Raw genomic sequence first — 23,302 nt, forward strand, 5'->3', positions numbered from 1 at the left:
GTTCTATGCCTACAGGACAATCAACTTGTAGTCCTCAAGTTATTTACCTCTAACGTAAAAGGTTAATGCTTTGATGTCGCTATAAATAAGTCTAACGGCCATGTTTTTGTTGGGTTAATAAGTATGCCGATGAACTCACCAGTATTAAAACTCATCGGATGTTATTTAAAATAGACTAGCTTTTATTTAGCATTATCATATTATGCTAGTTAAACTGTTTGAATGTTTTAAACAGCCTATTTATCAAGTCATCACACTCATCTGTTGCTAGAAAACAGCACCAGTATTTGTTTGAAATCCAGCTTGTGATCAACTCTTATGAATATTTTATTTATCAGCCTATAATCCACAAAGTGCTATTTTTAAAAAGTTGCCCAAGCTTAGGTTAAATTAATCAACAGTTAAAAAACTTGTTAATTTTTGCCTGTAAAACTGAGCCATATTACAACTTCAGAGTGCATGCATCTACCTGAGTTTTTACATTAAAAGGTATTACTTGACTAAACAAAATTTTACTAATGGCACTAAGTAGGTTTTTAGAAGACTCTAAAATTAACAGCAAAAAAGCATTGCTCATTTTTTGACTTGCCTCCAAACTAACAAAGATTTGCTACAAACTGAAAATTCTCATGCAATCTTTTCCCATTGAAACTTTTTGCATTTGAGAAGCTTTAACACAAATGATAGATCAATACGATATAGATTTGAGGTACTGTAATAAAAAGGTTGGCAACAGTTTCGACACGGAGTTCCCTTCATTGTCATCGCAGAACAGAGCTCATGGGATGGAAATGGTGGCCCTGAAGATGGCCGAGATGGGAGAGGAAAACTAATGAAGTGATTATCAGTCGGTACTCATATTTATAGGCTGTCAGCATGCGTAGTAGAGTTCTCTGGATTTATCACGGTTAATTCAAACTGGAATAGTTAATTATAATGCGCTCGCTTAACACATGTTTGTTGCAGTATAATATTATATGTATGTTCCATAATAGCAAATTGTTATGTTAACCATTTATCACCCTACTGTTTTAAAACTTGCATGTTACTATATAAATACAAACTCAAAAAATTGTTAAAACTCGTATTACGCGATTAGCTAATAACAAATATTATTGTTTTTGTGTTCAAAATATTTTATTGTGGCAACAGTTGACTTAAGTACATGTATTATACAGCCAATCAACTGTGTGTTTTCCCCTTAGTTTACTATATAACCTTTCAGTTTTGCCATTGCTGGGTGTGCTGCTGCATTGAGCTGTTAGTTATAGTACCAATAAAAATACTGTGTTCTTTAAACATAGCTCGTCTTGATTTTCTAAGGGAAAATATAGTATCAAATTCTTGTCACTGTTTCTGCCTTCTGAATTGTGATATTAACCACAAATCATAACTGCATTCACTATAAGAGCTATTGACCGAGCATCAAGAATTATTGCGATTAATCTACCAGGGTGTAATAGTTGGGAGAAGGCACCCACCAGTATGTTTGTCGGCTCGCCCTCGAGTCTGTCTATCGGCTCGCCCTCGAGTCTGCGTATCGGCTCACGCTCGAATCAGTCTATCGGCTCGCCATTGAGTCTGTTTATCGGCTCACCCTCGAGTCTGTGTATCAGCTCGCGCTTGAGTCTGTCTATTGGCTCGCATTCGAGTCCGTCTATCGGCTCACCCTCGAGTCTATTTTTCGGCTCGCTTTCGAGCCTGTTTATCGGCTCGCTCTCGAGTCTGTTTATCGGCTCGTTCTCGAGTCTGTTTATCGGCTCACCCTTGAGTCTGTTTAACAACTCGCCCTCGAGTTTGTCTATCGGCTCGCCATCGAGTTTGTCCATCGGCTCGCCCTCAAGTCTGTGTATCAGCTCGCCCTCGATTCTGTATCGGCTCACCCTCGAATCTGTTTAACAACTCGTCCTCGAGTCTGTATCGGCTCATCCTCGAGTCTATTTACCGGCCTATTTACCAGTCTATTCGCCCTTGAGTGTGTTTATCGGCTTGCCCTCGAGTCTGTTTATCAGCTCGCCCTCGAGTCTGTTTATCGGCTTGCCCTCAAGTCTGTCTATCGGCTCGCCCTCGAGTCTGCGTATCAGCTCGTGCTCGAGTCTGTCAATTGGCTCACCCTCGAGTCTGTTTATCGGCTCACTCTCGAGTCTGTTTATCGGCTTGCCTTCGAGTCTGTCTATCGGTTCGCTCTCGAGTCAGTGTATCAGCTCGCGCTCGAGTCTGTCTTTTGGCTCACCCTCGAGTCTGTTTATCGGCTCACTCTCGAGTCTGTTTATCGGCTTGTCTTCGAGTCTGTTTATCGGCTCGCCCTCGAGTCTGTTACTGACTCCCCCTTGAGCTGGAAGTTGCCTACCCTTGCCTAGTAGGGTTTACTTCAGGACAAAATATTTGTTCTATGATTGTGATCTAATTGAGCTGAAATACAATAAACAACAGCAGAATTATAGTACTTTCTATTCAGTTCACCAAGTACCACAGCGTGATATAATTAGATATGGAACAGAACTAAAGGCGTAGTGTGTAGCAGAAACAAAAATATCAGCCAAAGTTTACTACAATTTAATAACCGTGCTGATTCATTGCGCGAGTTTTCTGAGACAAACAAATACAAGGATAAAAATACCATATTTCTGTACCATGAACAGTTTCACTACAAATTTTCACAAAGTAGTTGATACATTTCCCTACAAGCCTTAAAGGCATTGGTTTACGAATCTATTTTCCGTGCTTGAAAATCCTTTATGAAAATCACTAGTTAGCCAGGAGTAGGTAACTCTACAACTTTACCATTATAAACTTAGCAGTATCGTTGATATGACTGTTTGGATTTTTAAGCTCCTCAACCAGCAAGTGCAAACGTACAAACTGGAGTCGGCTGCTCATGCACTTTGTTTCCAAATAGCCATAGCTCCGATGCCGATTAGATTGTTGTGAAAGTCGCGGAATAATAGACTTGTAGCAACAGATGTTTTACACAAGGATTGAAACTCTTCTTGGCTTCAATTGTCTATAATAAGAAACAGCTAGTGATTTAACTTCCAGATGTGTAAAATTTTTCTAATGGTTGTCATCTATACCATTACTCTACAAACTGATTTCAGCCTAAAGATTAAGCCTCTAGTTTAGCTGATTGTGTTTTAAACTTGCAAAGCTGTAGTAAATTTAGTTTACTTACTGTATCAACATTGTTTCTGCACGGGAGTTGTTCACTTGTTTCACTTGATAAAAAGCTCTCTTTGGATCGGTCGCTAGGATTGGAGTTGTTCACTCGTTTCACTCGATAAAAAGCACTCTTTGGATCGGTCGCTAGGATTGGAGTTGTTCACTTGATAAAAAGCACTCTTTGGATTGGTCGCTAGGATTAGAGTTGTTCCCTCGTTTCACTCGATGAAAAGCACTCTTTGGATCGGTCGCTAGGATTGGAGTTGTTCACTCGTTTCACTCGATAAAAAGCACTCTTTGGATCGGTCGCTAGGATTGGAGTTGTTCACTCGTTTCACTCGATAAAAAGCACTCTTTGGATCGGTCGCTAGGATTGGAGTTGTTCACTTGTTTCCCTCGATAAAAAGCACTCATTGGATCGGTCGCTAGGATTAGAGTTGTTCACTTGTTTCACTCGATAAAAATCACTCTTTGGATCGGTCGCTAGGATTAGAGTTGTTCACTTGTTTCACTCGATAAAAAGCACTCTTTGGATCGGTCGCTAGGATTAGAGTTGTTCACTTGTTTCACTCGATAAAAAGCACTCTTTGGATCGGTCGCTAAGATTAGAGTTGTTCACTTGTTTCACTCGATAAAAAGCACTCTTTGGATCGGTCGCTAGGATTAGAGTTGTTCACTTGTTTCACTTGATAAAAAGCACTCTTTGGATCGGTCGCTAGGATTAGCCGAGCCTTGAGAATAGAGCTCATTTAAAATCTTAATAGATAGAGCCTAGATACGACTTTTTAAATACAGAATATAGCGGAGAAGAGCTTTTAAGCGTGCCAGGCTTGTTTTGTCATGGGTAGATAACTCTAGTTCTCACACAGAAGACAGTACTGAAGCATCCCAATGTCTTTAGCATTAGCATGCTTTATGATAATAGCTTCTTACAATTTCCAAAATGTTAATCAACCGAGTGCTCTCTGCCTACACCTGACAAAATTGAAAAGTACTAAAAATTTGGGATAGCTTTTGAATTTATATCAGTGCCTTTCGCTATTTGCGAAGCCTCAGAGATTTATCACATGCACATTTAGAAGTCAATTAGTCAACTGGACTATTTGCCTCAGAAAAATGATAAATAAAATCAGTTCTGTCAAATATTAGTAAGTTTTAAGTGCCCTCAGCTAGTGATAAGTTGTGCTATGTGAAGGTAAAAATATAACTCTATTAGAAAGTAAGTGGTCTTTCAGTTACATGGTCAAGTCTTCAACTGTTGCGGGAGGAGACGACTACTAATATCGTATTGAGTAATTGGTGAGCCAGTGTGACAGGGCTGACTAGTGACATGACTAGGACTATCACTTGTTTCCTGCTGTCAAATTTATAATATACACAAGAACTGGTGAACGTAACATTCCGAGGTGTTACATCCCTGTTTATCAACACAGGGCTGCGCTAGATTCGCTCAATACCAAGCTAGGTTGTTGTGGTTATCCGTTGTGTCATATATTAGAGACTCCAATTATCATAAACGGATATGCTAGTTTCCAAAGAAACGGGCCATGCCCACAATTTTGTTATAATCTCTAATGGAGGAACCACAACATAAACAAACATAATGACTCCCAGTTGCAGTCTCAAATTGATTGCTGCATTAAAAACCATTTGAAAGAGGACAAAATACCCTCTAAGGTAGAGCTAATTATTTTATAATTTAAGACGAGGTAAATATTTTTTAAAGCTCAAGTCAAAGCATCAATCTTACCTACATTGACATACAGCTTAAACTCTCACAGGTTTTGTATCTCCAACCAGTTTCTGTTTTTGTGTTTTTAAAAGAATTATATGTTTTAATGTCTGTGTAAAAATCCTAGGTGCTGCTAAACAGTGAACAGATATAACACCCAGAGTTGCGGTCAATCAATAATGAGCAATAATCATTACTTTAAATTATTCATTAAATTATTAATTATTTGTTTAATTTAATCCAAAGTTCTTAAGTATGTTAATTCTCAATTAAATGATTAATACAGTCTTTTCTGGAATTAATTTATTGAATTGATTATTAATGAAGTTAAACCCAATACTTATTTGATAATTTAAACACAGAATTCATACAAATATTGTCATCGGCCACAATGTTGTTATACCTGTCGACAATTTAACGGCAGTACCTGAGGTTTTACAGAAACACCAAAATGTATAATTTTTCTAAAACACAAACAATAAACCGGTTGCAGATATATAACCTATTAGAATTTGTGCTATATGCAAATTTAGGTAAGACTTGCACTTTAACATTAGCTTTAGAAGGGTTATATTATCCAAAATTGAAAAATTATTGGCATTACAGGTAGGGAATTTCATTTTGTTTACACGTTGTATAATACAGTGCTTAATTTTAAAGCTACTGCAACTGGGAGTTATGTTCGGTTGTTAATGTTGTGGTCCCCCATTGGAGATTATAAAAAATTAGTGGCCGCGGCCTGTTTGCTTGGAAACTAACGCCTCTATTTACACTTTCATTGATTGGGCAACTTTCTCATACTCGGCACTGGTCCTCCGTATTGTCATCAAAAGCCGCTTTTCGTAGCTCTAACAACAAAGAGTTGGTTTTCGATATAACAACGTCTATTACTGGTCAGATGTTTTTTTTATTCTTCCAATTGCTTACGCTCTTTAAAATCAATAGCAACACTTTCTTCATTCGCTGTTGTTTCTTTTTGTTTCATCGTGAATCACCAAGGTTTTAGCATCCGACTTATAACAAACTGGTGATAAACTAATCTTTTTTTACAAATAAACTTTTTTATCGTGGTAAGCTGATGTCTAAATAGTTTCTCCTTTTTGTTTGACAGAATATTGGAGACTGTTAAATCGTGATGAGTTGTTACTCTTAGTCATTTTCTGTTTTCCAAATATTAACAGTTTGTCAAACATAGTGATTTGTCATTCATCACTATCTGCATTATTGTGATTTGATCACATGTGCTGCATCTCTAACTCCGGTAGCCTCATCTATCTTATTACGCCATTCTTTTCTGGCCTTCATAATTTTCTCGGCCTTAATAATTTTCTCGGCCTGTTCAAATTGCAATCCTATAGATTTTGGTCATTTTCAATGTTCATGTTCCAGATGAACTTGTGGGCGCGTCTTATAGGGGACGTTTATGTTCCCCACGTGCTTCTTTGAGGGGGGTTGTTCTGGCAATTGTAGTAAATGCCGGGTAAATCACGGAAGAGTCTAGAAGGTGTTGCTTGTTAGATGTTATTGATTGGTTATATATTTGTTAATAACAGAAGCTCGCTAAAAAGGACAACTAGTTTTCTAGCAAGTTTTCATGAATGCTTTGCGCATGTCACGCACATACGCATTTCCGAATTTAACTGAAAGCGAAACTAACTAAACGTAATCTAAATATAACAGAAGGAACACATGAATTAAAATTAGCGTTACAGTGCTAATATGGCCACACCTCATATATGCATGTTATTTTTTTCATTCAGCTAAAGTATTTTATGCGAGATGGATAATATTCTGGAACAACAATTGATGGCAGCAGCTGGTATGGTAGAGCAGCAGCTAGATAATGAAATTGAGAGATTAGATAAGATGGACAAGGATGAGTTAGAGGAGCTCAGAGAGAAAAGAATCGCTGCTATGAAGAAAGCGGAAGACCAAAAGAAAAAGTGGATAGCCAACGGTCATGGAAAGTAGGTATAGCAATTTAATGCATAGCTTCTTACCATTGGCTGGTTCATCGCTCTCACAGACATAGGCCTAGTGATAAGATGATATTATTTGTTTTAAACCATAACTGTGACGTACAACTTTTATTGGATTTTCTAGGTAAATCAGACACACTGATTGCGATTTTGTACTCAAAATAAAGATTGGTCCACTAATCTTCAAAGTCTTAAAGGCATTTTTAGAGCGTTTCAATATTCGTCTAGAAAATAACACAACCGGCATAACAAGCTTCGCCCATAAATATACGACATAGCCTATCTTTTTAGGAACGGAGGTTAGAGATGTTTAGTCCGATTTAGAATAATAGAGATGGGTGTCTTAAAACCCATTATTATCTAAATTCAGCCTGTAAAATAATCTCGGTCTTTTATGAAAGGTAGATAAACTATTTAAGGGTTGACTTGCAACAAAATTCACATCACGGTTATTTGATAGGAAAATATTCTCCATGTCTTACTCTGTTGTGTTGTTGGTGCAAAATATGTGGGAATGTGATTACAAGCTCTTAAAAGCTAAAAAACGAACAGAAAATCGCAGCCACACGAGACCGCTGTAGTTTGGATTCCCTTTCCAAAACGGCTCAAATGTGATGTAGTTGTGAGAGATGGTTTCTGTTTACATTTTCTTGCAACTTTATTCGTTGAAATATTTTCACAAATATACTTCACGCATTCAATAAAACTTTGTCTATTGTTCTTACGCGTCTGTTTTATCATCATTGTAATGCTGTCACTTTTAGCACTGATATCTTATAACTTACAGTAAAAAATCGTTAAACTTTTTAACCTCAGCTCAAAGGAGTACATATCATTGTCTGATAATCATGACGAGCCTGTTGGTCACCTGTGATAATCGAAAAGTGCTGCAAAAATTCTTTGCGAAGTATTGGGTCACATGATCAGATTACGACTTGATGATTGAATAATGCCGTAACAAAACTGTAAAGTAGCGAGCATCTATATTTGATACGGGGTCTTCAGTAAAACCCGAAGTGTTTTTCATAAACTAGTGCTACGATAAGTTTTATATTAAGCTTTTTATTGGCCTTTCAATTCGCGTGAGAACATACGTGACAAGACGATAACCAAATTTCGTAGTTACGTCATCGAAATAAAGATATTCCAATCTACGGCGGCTTTTCGTTTTTGAGCTTTTAAGAGCTTGTAATCACATTTCCACATATTTGGCACTTAAAACACAACAGAGTAAGACATGGTGAACCGTTTTATACCAAATAACTAATGTTAATTTTGTTGCAAGTCAACCTTTAAAATTGCTTGTAGCTGGTTACATGATGTTTAATAGGCAGAACGCCAAGAAAAATGAGCTCATAAAAGCGCGATTTTATCACAAGCTAGCGTTGTCATCAGGCTTTTTTGAGTTCATTTTTAAATGTGCAATGTTAAATAGCTTATCTACCTTTCAGAAAACACTGAGATTATTTTGAAGGCTGAATTTAGATAATAATGGGTTTTCAGACACCCATCTCTATCATTCTAAATCAGACTAAACATCCCCACCTTTCATTCCTAAAAAGCTAGGTTTCGTCACGTATTTATGGGCGAAGCTTGTTGTGCTGATCATGTTGTTTTCGAGACCGATATTAAAACACTGTAAAAAACCTTCATTACCCTGAAAGTTAGTGGACCAATCTTTATTTCGAGTACAAAATCGGAATCAGCGTGTCTGATTTACCTAGTAACTAGAGGCGACACGAGACATCTTGACTATGGACCTGTCTCGTCCCTTATCGGTCTCGTCTTGACCTAACTATTGCCAAGCTCGAGACAGGAAATAGAACTAAAGCGCATGCGCACGGCTGTTAAAACATAGCTTCTCGCTGTAACAACAACTCCATATACGTATTGTAATGGATTGCGGGCCACTGCCCTGTTAATATATTGTAGTCCGGTTCTGTGTCCTTAAACAGATAACCGGGTCGTATCCAATTACCCTCCGGATAATCCGATTTAATAAATAAGACTGTTGCGGGTAAAATGTCTGTATTTTATCGTATTGTCTCCAAACACCAACTGCCCTTCATCAAATTTGGGCTTCTTATATATACTACCAATTGCGGGTAAAACTTGACCGGACACAGAGAAACGAACTAAAGGCCGTGTCGACCATAATCCGTGTTCGGGTAACAGTGACATTATCGTTAGTTCAATATATGAATATATACAGTAATTCATACAATTTCATGAGTACAATTTAAATATAATTCACATACTACAGTTAATACACAAACAAAACTTAACATAAATGAAACAATAAGAATGAAAGTGTTATCATGTGTTCTTTTAGTAGCGGTACTTCTTTGTAGATAGACGGCTATCAGTTTCATTACACATTTCATTACATTAAAAAGTAAGAACTATTCAATAGATGGTAAAAATATACATTTACAAAGCAATATGTTTATAATAATTATTATCAAGCTCAAAATTCTTAGAAATATATAATTTATCTATTTTAGAGCTGTTTGTGTCACTTTTGTTTACAAAAACTACATGCATATCGCTATTAAAATGTTGTATTTAAATCGTTTACACCAGGTGAAAATTCAATTTAAAATGATAAACACATCAATTTCATATATCAAGTACGCTAGTCCTTGTGTAGTGAAATAATCACCAAAGCTCATTATTTTACTGTCTCGAGTCTCGAATTTTTACAAGACAGCGTCTCGAGTCTCGTCTCGAACTTAAAAAACCTGTCTCGTTCCACCTCTACTAGTACATACAATAAAAGTTGTATGTGACAGTTATGGTTTAAATAACATGAAGGTACCTACAAGGTACCTACACATGAAGGTACCTACAGTGTTACAACTTGGTTGTAACACTGTAGAATGAGAGCGTCTGTGAGGTGTTGTATAGCTTAAATTCCAATAGTCCCGAGAAGCCAATAAAGATATGAATCCTATACTGTTAATCTGATAGCTTTAACACCGTTGCGATATCATCATTGACCTTGACTCCTAGTAGTGTCTCATCGTTGTCATAGACATCGTTACGCTACATAAGACCTGGAAACATGATTACACACCAATTTGTACTTGTCATAAGCAGGAATAAGATGGTATTGCTTGTAATTATCATAGACATAGTGACAAGATGATATTGTCTATAGTTATCATAGACATGGTGATAATATGATATTGTTTGTAGTTATCATAGACATGGTGATAATATGATATTGTTTATAGTTATCATAGACATAGTGACAAGATGATATTGTTTATAGTTATCATAGACATGGTGATTATATGATATTGTTTGTAGTTATCATAGACATGGTGATAATACGATATTGTTTATAGTTATCGTAGACATGGTGATAATATGATATTGTTTATAGTTATCATAGACATGGTGATAATACGATATTGTTTATAATTATCATAGACATGGTGATAATATAATATTGTTTATAGTTATCATAGACATGGTGATAATACGATATTGTTTATAGTTATCATAGACATGGTGATAATATGATATTGTTTATAGTTATCATAGACATGGTGATAATACGATATTGTTTATAGTTACCATAGACATGGTGATGATATGATATTGTTTATAGTTACCATAGACATGGCGATAATATGATATTGTTTATAGTTATCATAGACATGGTGATAATATGATATTGTTTATAGTTATCATAGACATGGTGATAATATGATATTGTTTATAGTTATCATCGACATGGTGATAATACGATATTGTTTATAGTTACCATAGACATGGTGATGATATGATATTGTTTATAGTTACCATAGACATGGCGATAATATGATATTGTTTATAGTTACCATAGACATGGTGATGATATGATATTGTTTATAGTTACCATAGACATGGCGATAATATGATATTGTTTATAGTTATCATAGACATGGTGATAATATGATATTGTTTATAGTTATCATAGACATGGTGATAATATGATATTGTTTATAGTTACCATAGATATGGTGATGATATGATATGATATTGTTTATATAGTTATCATAGATATGGCGATAATATGATATTGTTTATAGTTATCATAGACATGGTGATAATATGATATTGTTTATAGTTACCATAGATATGGTGATGATATGATATTGTTTATAGTTATCGTAGACATGGTGATAATATGATATTGTTTATAGTTATCGTAGACATGGTGATAATATGATATTGTTTGTAGCTGAGAGTTAGTAGAGATTGAAATACAGAAAAAGTTGAATTACTAGAATTTTAGGTAATGTTTATAAATTTAGTTTAAACTATTTTGGAACTTTTCATTCTATTTTAGTTGAGCAAATACGGTGTAACTAAAGTGACAGAGTTGCTGTCAAGGTTTATAATGGTCAACATGTAGCATGATAATGTAGCAAGACCTGGGTTCGTCAGTGCTGAAGCGCTGTGCTGACAAGCGGATCGTGTTTCCATAGGACATTATAGTAAAGTGAGCCCCTATATATGCAGGTATTCAGAGGTACCGGGAGAGAAGGAGTTCTTTGATGAGTGCAAGAAGAGCAAGAATGTAGTCTGTCACTTCTACAGAGAGGCAACCATGAGGTGAGTCGTAAAGCTGTACAACCGGTGTAAACGTATCTCTGGGTGCATATGATAGTATTTTCTAAACACACTGTACATTTACGTATAATAAATGTATAGATTTTAACACGTGCACACGAGTGGCCGGAGGTAATATGCTAATATGGAAACTGCTACGGATTTCTTCATAGACTCTGACATACCTGTTTCATCTATTCTATCAATCTGACGTGACAGTCCCTTGGAAAGAGGTTTGGATAACTGCTTAAAGATATGAGCTCGTCCATGTACTTTCAGGTGTAAGATAGTTGACAAACACCTACAGCTGTTGGCCCCTCAGCACATCGAATGCAGGTTCCTTAAAATCGATGCTGAAAAGTCTAAGTTCCTAACAGATAGACTGAAAGTACGGGTCCTACCCACAATAGTCATACTGAGAGACAATAAAACTGTAAGTGTTCTTGCTGCGCTCATAACTATATTCACAACTATTCCACCTCCTTATCTCCCCATCACCTTTTAGGCAGGACCAGGTGTAGAATCTTTACTACTTTGCTCATACAAATAGTATTGCTATAACTAGATGTACTTCTCTCATTTAACATTCTATGATATTAGTCTATGGTCGTTCACTACAGGTAGATTTTATTGTTGGATTTGATGACTTGGGAGGAGTAGACGACTTCTCAACTGAAATGATGGAGTGGAGAATAGCCCGAGCTGATGTGTTAAACTATAGCGGGGACCTTCTCACCCCACCCGGGGCTGACAATCATAAATCTAAAAATGTTCTCTTTGACTCTAAGAAGAAAACAATACGTGGAAGAGGAGATGATACCGACAGTGAAGATGATTGGTAATGTGTGGGAGTTGTCTCGCCTTGATAAGATATTTGTTTCCAGTTTTCTTTTTACATATCAGCTTGTGTTCTTTTTTTGGGCTTCTCCCCCACATTATTGTGACATCAAAACATTTGCATCAAATAGCCTTTGAATAATGCCTGTACACTAAATATTAAAAATATTAAATATACACTAATATGAATGAAATCAACTCGCTAATAAATACAAGTATATACTACATATTGTTTAATATATTAATATATATATTAACATATTATTATATATGTTGCAGCAGAGTTTTAGCAGGAGTCAGATATACTCTACCCAGAATGCTTTTGCTTCTTTGTAATCATCTCACACTTTGACACATTCTTTTAACTATTTGTTTACATTCGCATTTCTCTCTCCTCTCAAAGTGATCAGGGAGGATTTTAATAAAATTAATTCTCTGTTTAAATCCCATTAATAATTGAATACTGCTGCTTTTGTATCTAATTTATGTTCCATATTTTAACATACAAATAAATTGCAAAGTAGATATGGGGTCTTGTATCTCCTAAAGTTGAATTAGATGCTTCACAGAGGACTTCTCTGCTCTGAGGTCACTCTCAGACTTCTCTGCCCTGAGGTCACTCTCAGACTTCTCTGCTCGGAGGTCACTCTCAGACTTCTCTGCTCTGAGGTCACTCTCAGACTTCTCTGCCCTGAGGTCACTCTGAGACTTCTCTGCCCTGAGGTCACTCTCAGACTTCTCTGCCCTGAGGTCACTCTGAGACTTCTCTGCTCTGAGGTCACTCTCAGACTTCTCTGCTCGGAGGTCACTCTCAGACTTCTCTGCTCTGAGGTCACTCTCAGACTTCTCTGCTCGGAGGTCACTCTCAGACTTCTCTGCTCTGAGGTCACTCTCAGACTTCTCTGCTCTGAGGTCACTCTCAGACTTCTCTGCTCTGAGGTCACTCTCAGACTTCTCTGCTCGGAGGTCACTCTCAGACTTCTCTGCTCTGAGGTCACTCTCAGACTTCTCTGCTCTGAGGTCACTCTCAGACTTCTCTGCTCTGAGGTCACTCTCAGACTTCTCTGCTTTGAGGTCACTCTCAGACTTCTCTGCTCGGAGGTCACTCTCAGACTTCTCTGCTCTGAGGTCACTCTCAGACTTCTCTGCCCTGAGGTCACTCTCAGACTTCTCTGCTCGGAGGTCACTCTCAGACTTCTCTGCTCTGAGGTCACTCTCAGACTTCTCCGCCCTTAGGTCACTCTCAGACTTCTCTGCTCTGAGGTCACTCTCAGACTTCTCTGCTCGGAGGTCACTCTCAGACTTCTCTGCCCTGAGGTCACTCTCAGACTTCTCTGCCCTGAGGTCACTCTCAGACTTCTCTGCTCTGAGGTCACTCTCAGACTTCTCTGCTCTGAGGTCACTCTCAGACTTCTCTGCTCGGAGGTCACTCTCAGACTTCTCTGCTCGGAGGTCACTCTCAGACTTCTCTGCCCTGAGGTCACTCTCAGACTTTTCTGCTTTGAGGTCACTCTCAGACTTCTCTGCTCGGAGGTCACTCTCAGACTTCTCTGCTCGGAGGTCACTCTCAGACTTCTCTGCTCTGAGGTCACTCTCAGACTTCTCTGCTCTGAGGTCATTCTCAGACTTCTCTGCTCTGAGGTCACTCTCAGACTTCTCTGCCCTGAGGTCACTCTCAGACTTCTCTGCTCGGAGGTCACTCTCAGACCTCTCTGCCCTGAGGTCACTCTCAGACTTCTCTGCCCTGAGGTCACTCTCAGACTTCTCTGCCCTGAGGTCACTCTCAGACTTCTCTGCCCTGAGGTCACTCTCAGACTTCTCTGCCCTGAGGTCACTCTCAGACTTCTCTGCTCGGAGGTCACTCTCAGACTTCTCTGCCCTGAGGTCACTCTCAGACTTCTCTGCTCTGAGGTCACTCTCAGACTTCTCTGCTCTGAGGTCACTCTCAGACTTCTCTGCCCTGAGGTCACTCTCAGACTTCTCTGCCCTGAGGTCACTCTCAGACTTCTCTGCCCTGAGGTCACTCTCAGACTTCTCTGCCCTGAGGTCACTCTCAGACTTCTCTGCCCTGAGGTCACTCTGAGACTTCTCTGCCCTGAGGTCACTCTCAGACTTCTCTGCCCTGAGGTCACTCTGAGACTTCTCTGCTCTGAGGTCACTCTCAGACTTCTCTGCTCGGAGGTCACTCTCAGACTTCTCTGCTCTGAGGTCACTCTCAGACTTCTCTGCTCTGAGGTCACTCTCAGACTTCTCTGCTCGGAGGTCACTCTCAGACTTCTCTGCTCTGAGGTCACTCTCAGACTTCTCTGCTCTGAGGTCACTCTCAGACTTCTCTGCTCTGAGGTCACTCTCAGACTTCTCTGCTCTGAGGTCACTCTCAGACTTCTCTGCTCTGAGGTCATTCTCAGACTTCTCTGCTCTGAGGTCACTCTCAGACTTCTCTGCCCTGAGGTCACTCTCAGACTTCTCTGCTCGGAGGTCACTCTCAGACCTCTCTGCCCTGAGGTCACTCTCAGACTTCTCTGCCCTGAGGTCACTCTCAGACTTCTCTGCCCTGAGGTCACTCTCAGACTTCTCTGCCCTGAGGTCACTCTCAGACTTCTCTGCCCTGAGGTCACTCTCAGACTTCTCTGCTCGGAGGTCACTCTCAGACTTCTCTGCCCTGAGGTCACTCTCAGACTTCTCTGCTCTGAGGTCACTCTCAGACTTCTCTGCTCTGAGGTCACTCTCAGACTTCTCTGCCCTGAGGTCACTCTCAGACTTCTCTGCCCTGAGGTCACTCTCAGACTTCTCTGCCCTGAGGTCACTCTCAGACTTCTCTGCCCTGAGGTCACTCTCAGACTTCTCTGCCCTGAGGTCACTCTCAGACTTCTCTGCCCTGAGGTCACTCTCAGACTTCTCTGCCCTGAGGTCACTCTCAGACTTCTCTGCCCTGAGGTCACTCTCAGACTTCTCTGCTCGGAGGTCACTCTCAGACTTCTCTGCCCTGAGGTCACTCTCAGACTTCTCTGCTCTGAGGTCACTCTCAGACTTCTCTGCTCTGAGGTCACTCTCAGACTTCTCTGCCCTGAGGTCACTCTCAGACTTCTCTGCCCTGAGGTCACTCTCAGACTTCTCTGCCCTGAGGTCACTCTCAGACTTCTCTGCCCTGAGGTCACTCTCAGACTTCTCTGCCCTGAGGTCACTCTGAGACTTCTCTGCCCTGAGGTCACTCTCAGACTTCTCTGCCCTGAGGTCACTCTGAGACTTCTCTGCTCTGAGGTCACTCTCAGACTTCTCTGCTCGGAGGTCACTCTCAGACTTCTCTGCTCTGAGGTCACTCTCAGACTTCTCTGCTCTGAGGTCACTCTCAGACTTCTCTGCTCGGAGGTCACTCTCAGACTTCTCTGCTCTGAGGTCACTCTCAGACTTCTCTGCTCTGAGGTCACTCTCAGACTTCTCTGCTCTGAGGTCACTCTCAGACTTCTCTGCTCTGAGGTCACTCTCAGACTTCTTGCTTTGCACAGTGTGCTCATGTTGCAGCTTATCTTTGCTCTGCCAGAACTGTACTCAGGCAGTGTAATAAGCCAATTATCTTCCTTGCGTGTAGCAGCCGGGTAAAGCGTATATTTTTATCGGGTCATTTTATCACCGAAATTTCTTAAGCTACAAACCTGTAACAAGTCAAGGTTGAATGTGACTACTTTACCAACTCGAGTGTGTCATAATATTGATTATGGGCTTCGCAGAGAAACCGGTTCACTTAAGTGAGACACAATGACATTTAGAGTGGTCCTAATCACGTTGCTCGCCGAATAAATTTTTTCTGCTATTGTTTTGACATTGTAGTTTAAAAACATGGAATTGCGACCTCATGTATCTGGCTAAAACTACCTGATGGGAGTACAAGTATAACAACACGTAGTTTCTCCAACTTCAGACCACTTTAATAATTAGTGTTCATCTTTGTCCATGTATTAATTATCTCTAGTGGTTTATTCTCTCTCTATTGTTCATTATACATAGCCTATGGCTAGAGATGCTTGAGTGGTGAGGTTAACATACATCTACCAGCTGTTCTAACAACCAAACAGTGGAGCTGATCAATCGGACATATTGCAGGCTATACTTTATTATCCTATCTAAGGCTGTCTAGTTGAATCGAATGTTTCCACAGGTTTTTGACAACCCATTTTTATTATAAACAACCTGAAAAATTATTGTATGAAATGAAATAAATAATAATGTAATAAATGAAATAAAATCCTTTAGTAGATCATAAACTTTGTGGATGGATCTGATGTGTCAATGTTGCTCTATAGCTTTTGGCCAACAATGTTAGCACAGCTTTTGATACAGTAGCCAATGGTAACACAGCATTTAAATACAGTAACCAATGTGAAGGCAGCTCTTGATACATTAACCAATGGTAGAACAGCTTTTAATACACAGTATATAAATAATAAAAAAAATTCACGCTGCTGATTGGTTAAGAAATTGCACAATTTAGAGATTTGATGACAAAGAATAGAGTGAACCTAAGCATAGAGTTAACTAACGAAAATGAAGAATTTCTTTTCAACCATGGAAAGTTGTAATCAAATTAGCCCGTCTGGTAACATATATAAGTCACTCTAAATGTGTATGGCTGACTTTCTAGCGACCAAAATGGAAACTGGTTTGTCAATAGTTCTCTGGATGCATCTATCCTAGCCAAATAACAGCAATCGTAGAGAAAGCTGTTAAAATCCAACTGGCTGACACGGCAGCACTTCCTGTAGTAGTCGTCATGTCCATTGTTCCGTTACTGTTTTTAAAAGGGTTGCTGTCGGAATGTGAGGTCACTAAGGTCAAAAGACTACTCTTAGTAGAAGCTGCAGAAAGACAAACTTCCATATAATTTGCAATGCAGTTTAATACTAATAATATCAAAACCGGCAGTTGGTAAACCAGAAGAATCTTAAAAAAGTAGGAAAGAACTTTATCGGAAGATAAAATTTTAGAGTTTATTAAACAGAAGATTGAACAGTTTAGAATGAGCTGCTTGGCTCTGTGAATATAAATAGCTAAACGCTGTTTTATCTTATGATAGGGTAAATAATACATGTTCAAGTGTCACTGAAATGGAAGATTGTTTTCTGAATATTTTGTAAACATATCTGCACTGAAGAACGAATTAGAATTGCACATCACAAGCAATGACAACTCCATCTCACAAGCAATGACAACTCCATCTCACGAGCAATGACAACTGCGTCTCACAAGCAATGACAACTCCATCTCACAAGCAATGATAACTCCATCTCACAAGCAGGGACAACTCCATATTACAAGCAATGATAACTCCATCTCACAAGCAGGGACAACTCCATATTACAAGTAATGATAACTCCATCTCACAAGCAATGACAACCGCCCTCAGAAGACTGCTTTTATCAACCTTCAGGTACTTTCTTACAAGAAGTATTAGTTCAAAGTCAACTAACAAATGAGAAAGACAGAAGCAATTATTGGTCGCACTGACCAGGAAATGGCAGCGAATGAATAGCAAGCGAGAGCAGCAAGAAGTAAACAGTGTTCACCTGCAGTGGTGATTGGGTAGGTTGTATCGGGGATATGTGTGAAGATGGGTGAAGCTGTCACCGGTATACTGCTGGTAACTGCGACAGACCACAAGCATGCAGGAATTAATTTTTGGTTCATATTACAGCTTGTGGTACACGAATTTGAATATAGGTGCTGATTGTAACCATGTTGACAAAGAAGCAATTATGAAGTCTTAATGTTAGTCAGTTTTTCATTGCATGTAGAAGTATTAGCAGGAGCCCCAAAGAGTAGTCAGCTGGTCAATTATTTCCCAACAGCTTTGGATTCTAAATCTTTAATTAAACTACAAAGCCTGTAGGTGTACTACAATATTTGTAGGTAAACTATGGAGCCCGTAGGTTAAACTACAGAGCCTACAGATAAAGCACAATGTTAGCAGGTAGACTATAGAGCCCGTAGGTTAAACTACAGAGCCTACAGGAAAGTCTGAAAGACTTACTGTTAAAATTAAGAGGTAATTACTACCCAACAGATATGTAGCTACAGAGTCTAGCTGAACTGTTGATGCAGAAATCAGGATTTTATTTACATGAACACAAAATATAGGCTCATTCTCTATTTAGCAATCTGATTTGGTGCCAGTAAAAATTGAAAACAGGAAGTTTGTATTGATATTACCATAGCGACGGTAATCAGATAGAGATAATAATTATTAACTTAGGTATGCTTGTATACCAATCTTATCTAAAATAAACCTCTACCTTAGCCTGGTCAACACTGCCATAAGAGCACAAATAGCAACTCAACTTCCACAACAATGCATGCTGGTAATGTATGAATTAACAAGTGTATTATTTATATCAGCCTTTTATAGAACATGGAAATCATTAGATCCACTCTATGATTCACTCTATGGTTAACAAGCTGTTGGGGGCACCTTGCCGTATTACAACAACCTCTTCTCCGTCGTTACATTTCGTGATCAATAATTTTTCAACTTGTTCAGTTGGAAACCAGCTTCTACTTCAAACAATCATACATCACTAAACAATCCATATGACTAGAGTATGGAGTACATACTCTAGTCATACCGAAGGAGTTGTTCTCTCACACATGCGCAGGCTAGTTTATTGAGCATCCCAAACAGCTTGTAGCCTATAAAAATATTTTTTTAATCAAGAATAAATCAACATTATTAACATCAACATCAACATTGATTTTAATCAATGTTGGCTTCTATCAAGCAATTAAGAAAGTGTCTAGATGCCTGGTTTCATCGCTCACCAGCCTGTAGATAATATTAATGACAGGTTTGAGGAAGACCGATGGCAGACTATAAAAAGAAGTTCCAGTGAGATTTTTTCAATTATGCATTTCATTGGTGGACAAATTAGGGTAATGCAAAACCTGCTTAGTCATTTTTAAGAGACAAAGTTTGTAATCAAAGTTAAAACAATTAACAGTCCGGCATTTTACAATTACCCCTGAGATATTTTGTTTTTCATTTACACGCAAAAAGCAAAGAATATACACAAGTTGACAACTTGTTGAACACGTTCTCGTTCCTCCAACAAGAGACTTTAATATCTCGATGGCTTTAACTGCACTTCCCCTCACTTGACTCTGACTAGCAGAGTTGGAAGGCTAAGATGTGAAGAAACATTTCAAGGTAAAAGAATATTGTTACCTTTGAGAGTCTTTGCAAGTTCAGTAGTCGACTGGGAAGGGGAAGTAGAAGGTGGTGTTGGAGTGACGGCTGAAACAGAGAGAAGTGCAAAGTAGTAACTTAGTTGGAGGGTGGTAAGATCAAAACACACAGCTGTAATGTGTTTTGTGTGTCTGAGACCAACTGCATGATAATATATACATGAATATGTATCTGGATGCAGCGTGACAAACCTCACTAATAAGGAACGAATCAGACAATAGTAGATATGCCAAAATAAACTTTCATACGCTTAGACCTAGTAATACCGCTTGGCGATGATAAAATGAATTGTAGTTTTTTAGGAGTAGGTGGCCCTGGATAGGACTGGAGACAACTTATTAGCTACTAGCTGTCACACTTTTCTTGAAAGAAAAAAGAGACAATGGCCACATCAGACTTAGCAGAAACGCAGAAAGCGGCTGAAGGTAGGATTGTTGGCAGCCTGAGAATGCACCGACTGAATTGAAAGAGAAAAGCTTGTGTGGTTGAGAAAAAGTGCATAAAGTTTCTGTTGGTTAATTGGACAAGAACTAGGATTTAATTGGACAAAAACTAAGATTTAATCATGTCGCATGAATTTCTGCATTATATGAGTGGCTCAAGGAGAACAAGATAAGACAACTACTTTACTAAATGGTGAGGATTAGTATTGGCTGGATTTCAATGCGACAGACGAGGAAAAATCAGCTCATGTCAGTTCAATATTGATAAAATAGGTTGCTCTGCTGAATCTGTTGTTATTAATCGGTTTACAGTAGTTGAATGGGAAAGGCGACGACCGTGGCGCTAGAGAACCTAAACCAGGTAGCGTCCAATAGGATTCAACACTTCTATTAGGTTTATTGGTGTATAGATGTTATTAAAGTAAATACTCCATAGAGGAGACCTTCTGTGTCAGCAACCGTTCAGTCAGCAAGTGATTGTGTGAGGGAAGCCGGTCAGCCAGTATCTTGGCTGGACCTTCGGCACTCCGGTTGGCCTCAGCCCTACCTGGCTAGCAAGAAAGGGTTCGACCCAGCCAGACTGAGAAAAATACGGTGCTGTCTCACCGAGCCAAAAAGGGAAATAACCGATTCGGCAAGGAGATCGATCCACCGGCACAAGAGAGACCAACCAGCTTAGGAGAAGAACGGGGCAGAGCTACCACTATAAAAGAGAGCTTTTAGGACCGAAGAGAACAGTGTACAGATAAGTCTCAACAAAGGGTTGTGTGTGTACTTGTTGCATGCTATATACTGCACTGATATATGGCAGTTATTTCATTACTCGAGCAAGCGGCTGGTTTCAGGTAAAAGGTCTCTGTACATCCTTTACAATATTAATCGCCACAAATTCACTAGTTACATCAGACAGAGCAGTACAAGGTGATTTTATAGAACATTTACCAGCAAACGATTTAACAATTCATATGAGAGATAGTAGAGGCAAACCTGAGCAGTATCGGGAGTTGTTTGCTCTCTTCTCATAACTGTAGCCAGAGACACAATCGCAGATTGTATACTCATCTGAAGGGTCCCTCACGAAGTACGCTGAAGGAGTCTGTGAGGGAGCATTATTGAACACGCAGTTGTGTGTTATACTAGGTTTAGTATTGTTGGGCACACTGTAGGCCTCCACGCAACTACCTGCAGAGATGCGAGTCTACACAGGGTTAATAGCTCAAGGATAAAGCGCAATATCTAGCCTTATATAAGATGTTAAAAGCTCAGTATGTGGTTACAGACCGAGCTCTGGTACTCATGGGTTTGAGTTTAGACTCGTTTTACTTACTGTTGAACCCGCAACTGCATGTAAGATTTCATCATCATTAAACGTCTTGAAATTCAAAACTGTTCAAAAAAGATTTCAAAGTCCTGCATTAACTATAAATACAATAAAATATTTTGTATTTAAATAATATTTGTACCTATCTTTTCACAAACACGACAAACATCGTTTTTTATTTCGTGACACCAACATACTAGATTCACCATCGTATGTTTCAGCTTAAGAACTTTCTGTTACTACAACCTTCAATTCACTATCCTTGCTCCACAATACTATTAGATTACCAACTTTTTAAACATGTTTGTTCAACTCTCTCGATGATTCCTGATTTCTGTCTTATCATTTTTATTGTTTTATTTTTTTGGCATGTAATAAAAACATTATTTTTATGATTGCCAGTAACAAGCTATACATACATACATCTGGCAGCCTAGCTGATACATTAATGCATGTATAGAGGGTGTAGAATAATGACTCACACCCCACAGCTTGTGGTACTTTAAGTGCCGCAGGTGTGTCTTTGCAGCGTAAAGGAAGTTGGTTGTCTGCTGGTAAATACTTGCAGTAATACCTGGTAACTCTCAATGACTTGATAGTGAATGCTGAACCCTCGTCATGTAGTACGATGCGAAAGCCTAAAAACATGCTCGATAGTTTTACAAAGATGTTTTGTTGTAAAACTGTGAGTGTGCCAATGACATCATACTCTCTACTGCAAATGATTTGTAAAAAGAGCACTGGTAGCCAAGTTGCCAGGGCTAAAACTTAGCTTATGTTTTTAGTTTTTGAATGAGGTAGATGAGCGGTGAGTAAGTATTACCTGCTGTCGACGACGGTAAAGGAATAGTGTGCTGTTTTTCTGTATCTCCTATGCCAAGGGGACCAGTAGAGCCAGATAAGTTGAAGGAAGCGCAAGAGGAGGTATTCACATCAATAGTGCTGGCAAGAAACACTTATTTTTATTTGAAATTTTAGAAATTGTGTAAACATTCATTATGGAAACCATATTAGGATTAATAGTATAGACAGAGTGTGAGCAACAGACTGGTTTACTAAGCTAGTTCAACTAGGGGGTGACCCAAGATCACTTTATAAGTCTATGGTTTGGGAGTCTATGGTTAACAGCGCTAGCAGAATTATAGAGCCTCCACAGTTAAGAATTTAATCTCTAAACCACACCTATAGCTGAACCCATCAAGTCAACATATCGCTCCACTACCCAAACCATATTTATGGCTAAAACCTCCTACCAAGATTATTAACTACACTACACGTTATACCAGAATCAAACCTATGGCTATAACAGCAACCCTACCTATGACTTTGGCCCTAACCAGACCTATGACTTTACCCTAGCCTATAACAACACTTCTTCTGCCATAACCCTGACCAGGCTTGTGGCACATCTCCAACCACGCATAGGGTCTTACCATCCCGCATGGTGAGTGTAGTTACTCTTCTCTACCACACCTACATGTATGATTAAACCTTCTCAATGATATCTACATAATATTTGCCAATTCAAACAATTCTTACATGTATACTGAATCTCCTGACCAGATATGCGGTCAGACGTCATACCCCTCGTCTGTTTTGAAGACGCAATCTGATTTTACAGTTAATTCTCTTGATCACACTGCAGTTTACAACCACAATTTACCATAGATTGACTTACTGCATATCAGTGGCGCTGTCGGGCACTGGCACAATGTAAAGCGTCACATAGTTTTTACACTGAACATTATCAACCCCCAAATATTCGTTACAGACTTGTTCTTGGTTATAGGTATACTTGAGCATGACGAACTGGTTTCCTGCTGGGTTATTGATATATGGAAGGTAGACATAATTGTCTTCATGTTGTTGACTTGGATCAGGAAGGCTTGGGTCGGGCATCGTATTGGTTTTTATAAGTATATCATCGGACACGGAGATGACAGTCGGCTGTTAGAAAGATTAAGTAAATGATCTTTATTACAACTGGCAGCATCC

General features: G+C 39.0%; 2 protein-coding genes across 3 annotated transcripts; one reads left to right on the forward strand and one right to left on the reverse strand.

Moving 5' to 3' along the window:
* Positions 1-12: 12 nt before the first annotated feature.
* Positions 13-12,824, forward strand: LOC137401553 (thioredoxin domain-containing protein 9-like). Of its 2 annotated transcripts, none has more exons than XM_068087971.1 (5): positions 13-30; positions 6,652-6,858; positions 11,383-11,475; positions 11,752-11,905; positions 12,093-12,824. In XM_068087971.1, the coding sequence occupies exons 2-5, from the start codon at positions 6,671-6,673 to the stop codon at positions 12,312-12,314; spliced, it is 657 nt and encodes a 218-aa protein (XP_067944072.1). In that variant the 5' UTR covers positions 13-30; positions 6,652-6,670; the 3' UTR covers positions 12,315-12,824. The 2 variants fall into 2 exon arrangements, with proteins under 2 accessions (XP_067944072.1, XP_067944071.1); XM_068087970.1 differs by lacking the exon at positions 13-30 and adding an exon at positions 5,835-5,961.
* A 28-nt stretch (positions 12,825-12,852) lies between these two features.
* On the reverse strand, positions 12,853-23,206 carry LOC137402862 (trichohyalin-like). Its single transcript, XM_068089371.1, has 7 exons — positions 22,986-23,206; positions 22,131-22,249; positions 21,790-21,945; positions 20,974-21,168; positions 19,523-19,591; positions 17,011-17,162; positions 12,853-15,843 (listed from the first exon to the last, which is right to left on the reverse strand). The coding sequence occupies exons 1-7, from the start codon at positions 23,204-23,206 to the stop codon at positions 12,853-12,855; spliced, it is 3,903 nt and encodes a 1,300-aa protein (XP_067945472.1).
* Between the last annotated feature and the right edge of the window lie 96 nt (positions 23,207-23,302).

Source organism: Watersipora subatra, chromosome 8 (genome assembly GCF_963576615.1).
Source record: "Watersipora subatra chromosome 8, tzWatSuba1.1, whole genome shotgun sequence".
NCBI classification, from domain to species: domain Eukaryota; kingdom Metazoa; phylum Bryozoa; class Gymnolaemata; order Cheilostomatida; family Watersiporidae; genus Watersipora; species Watersipora subatra.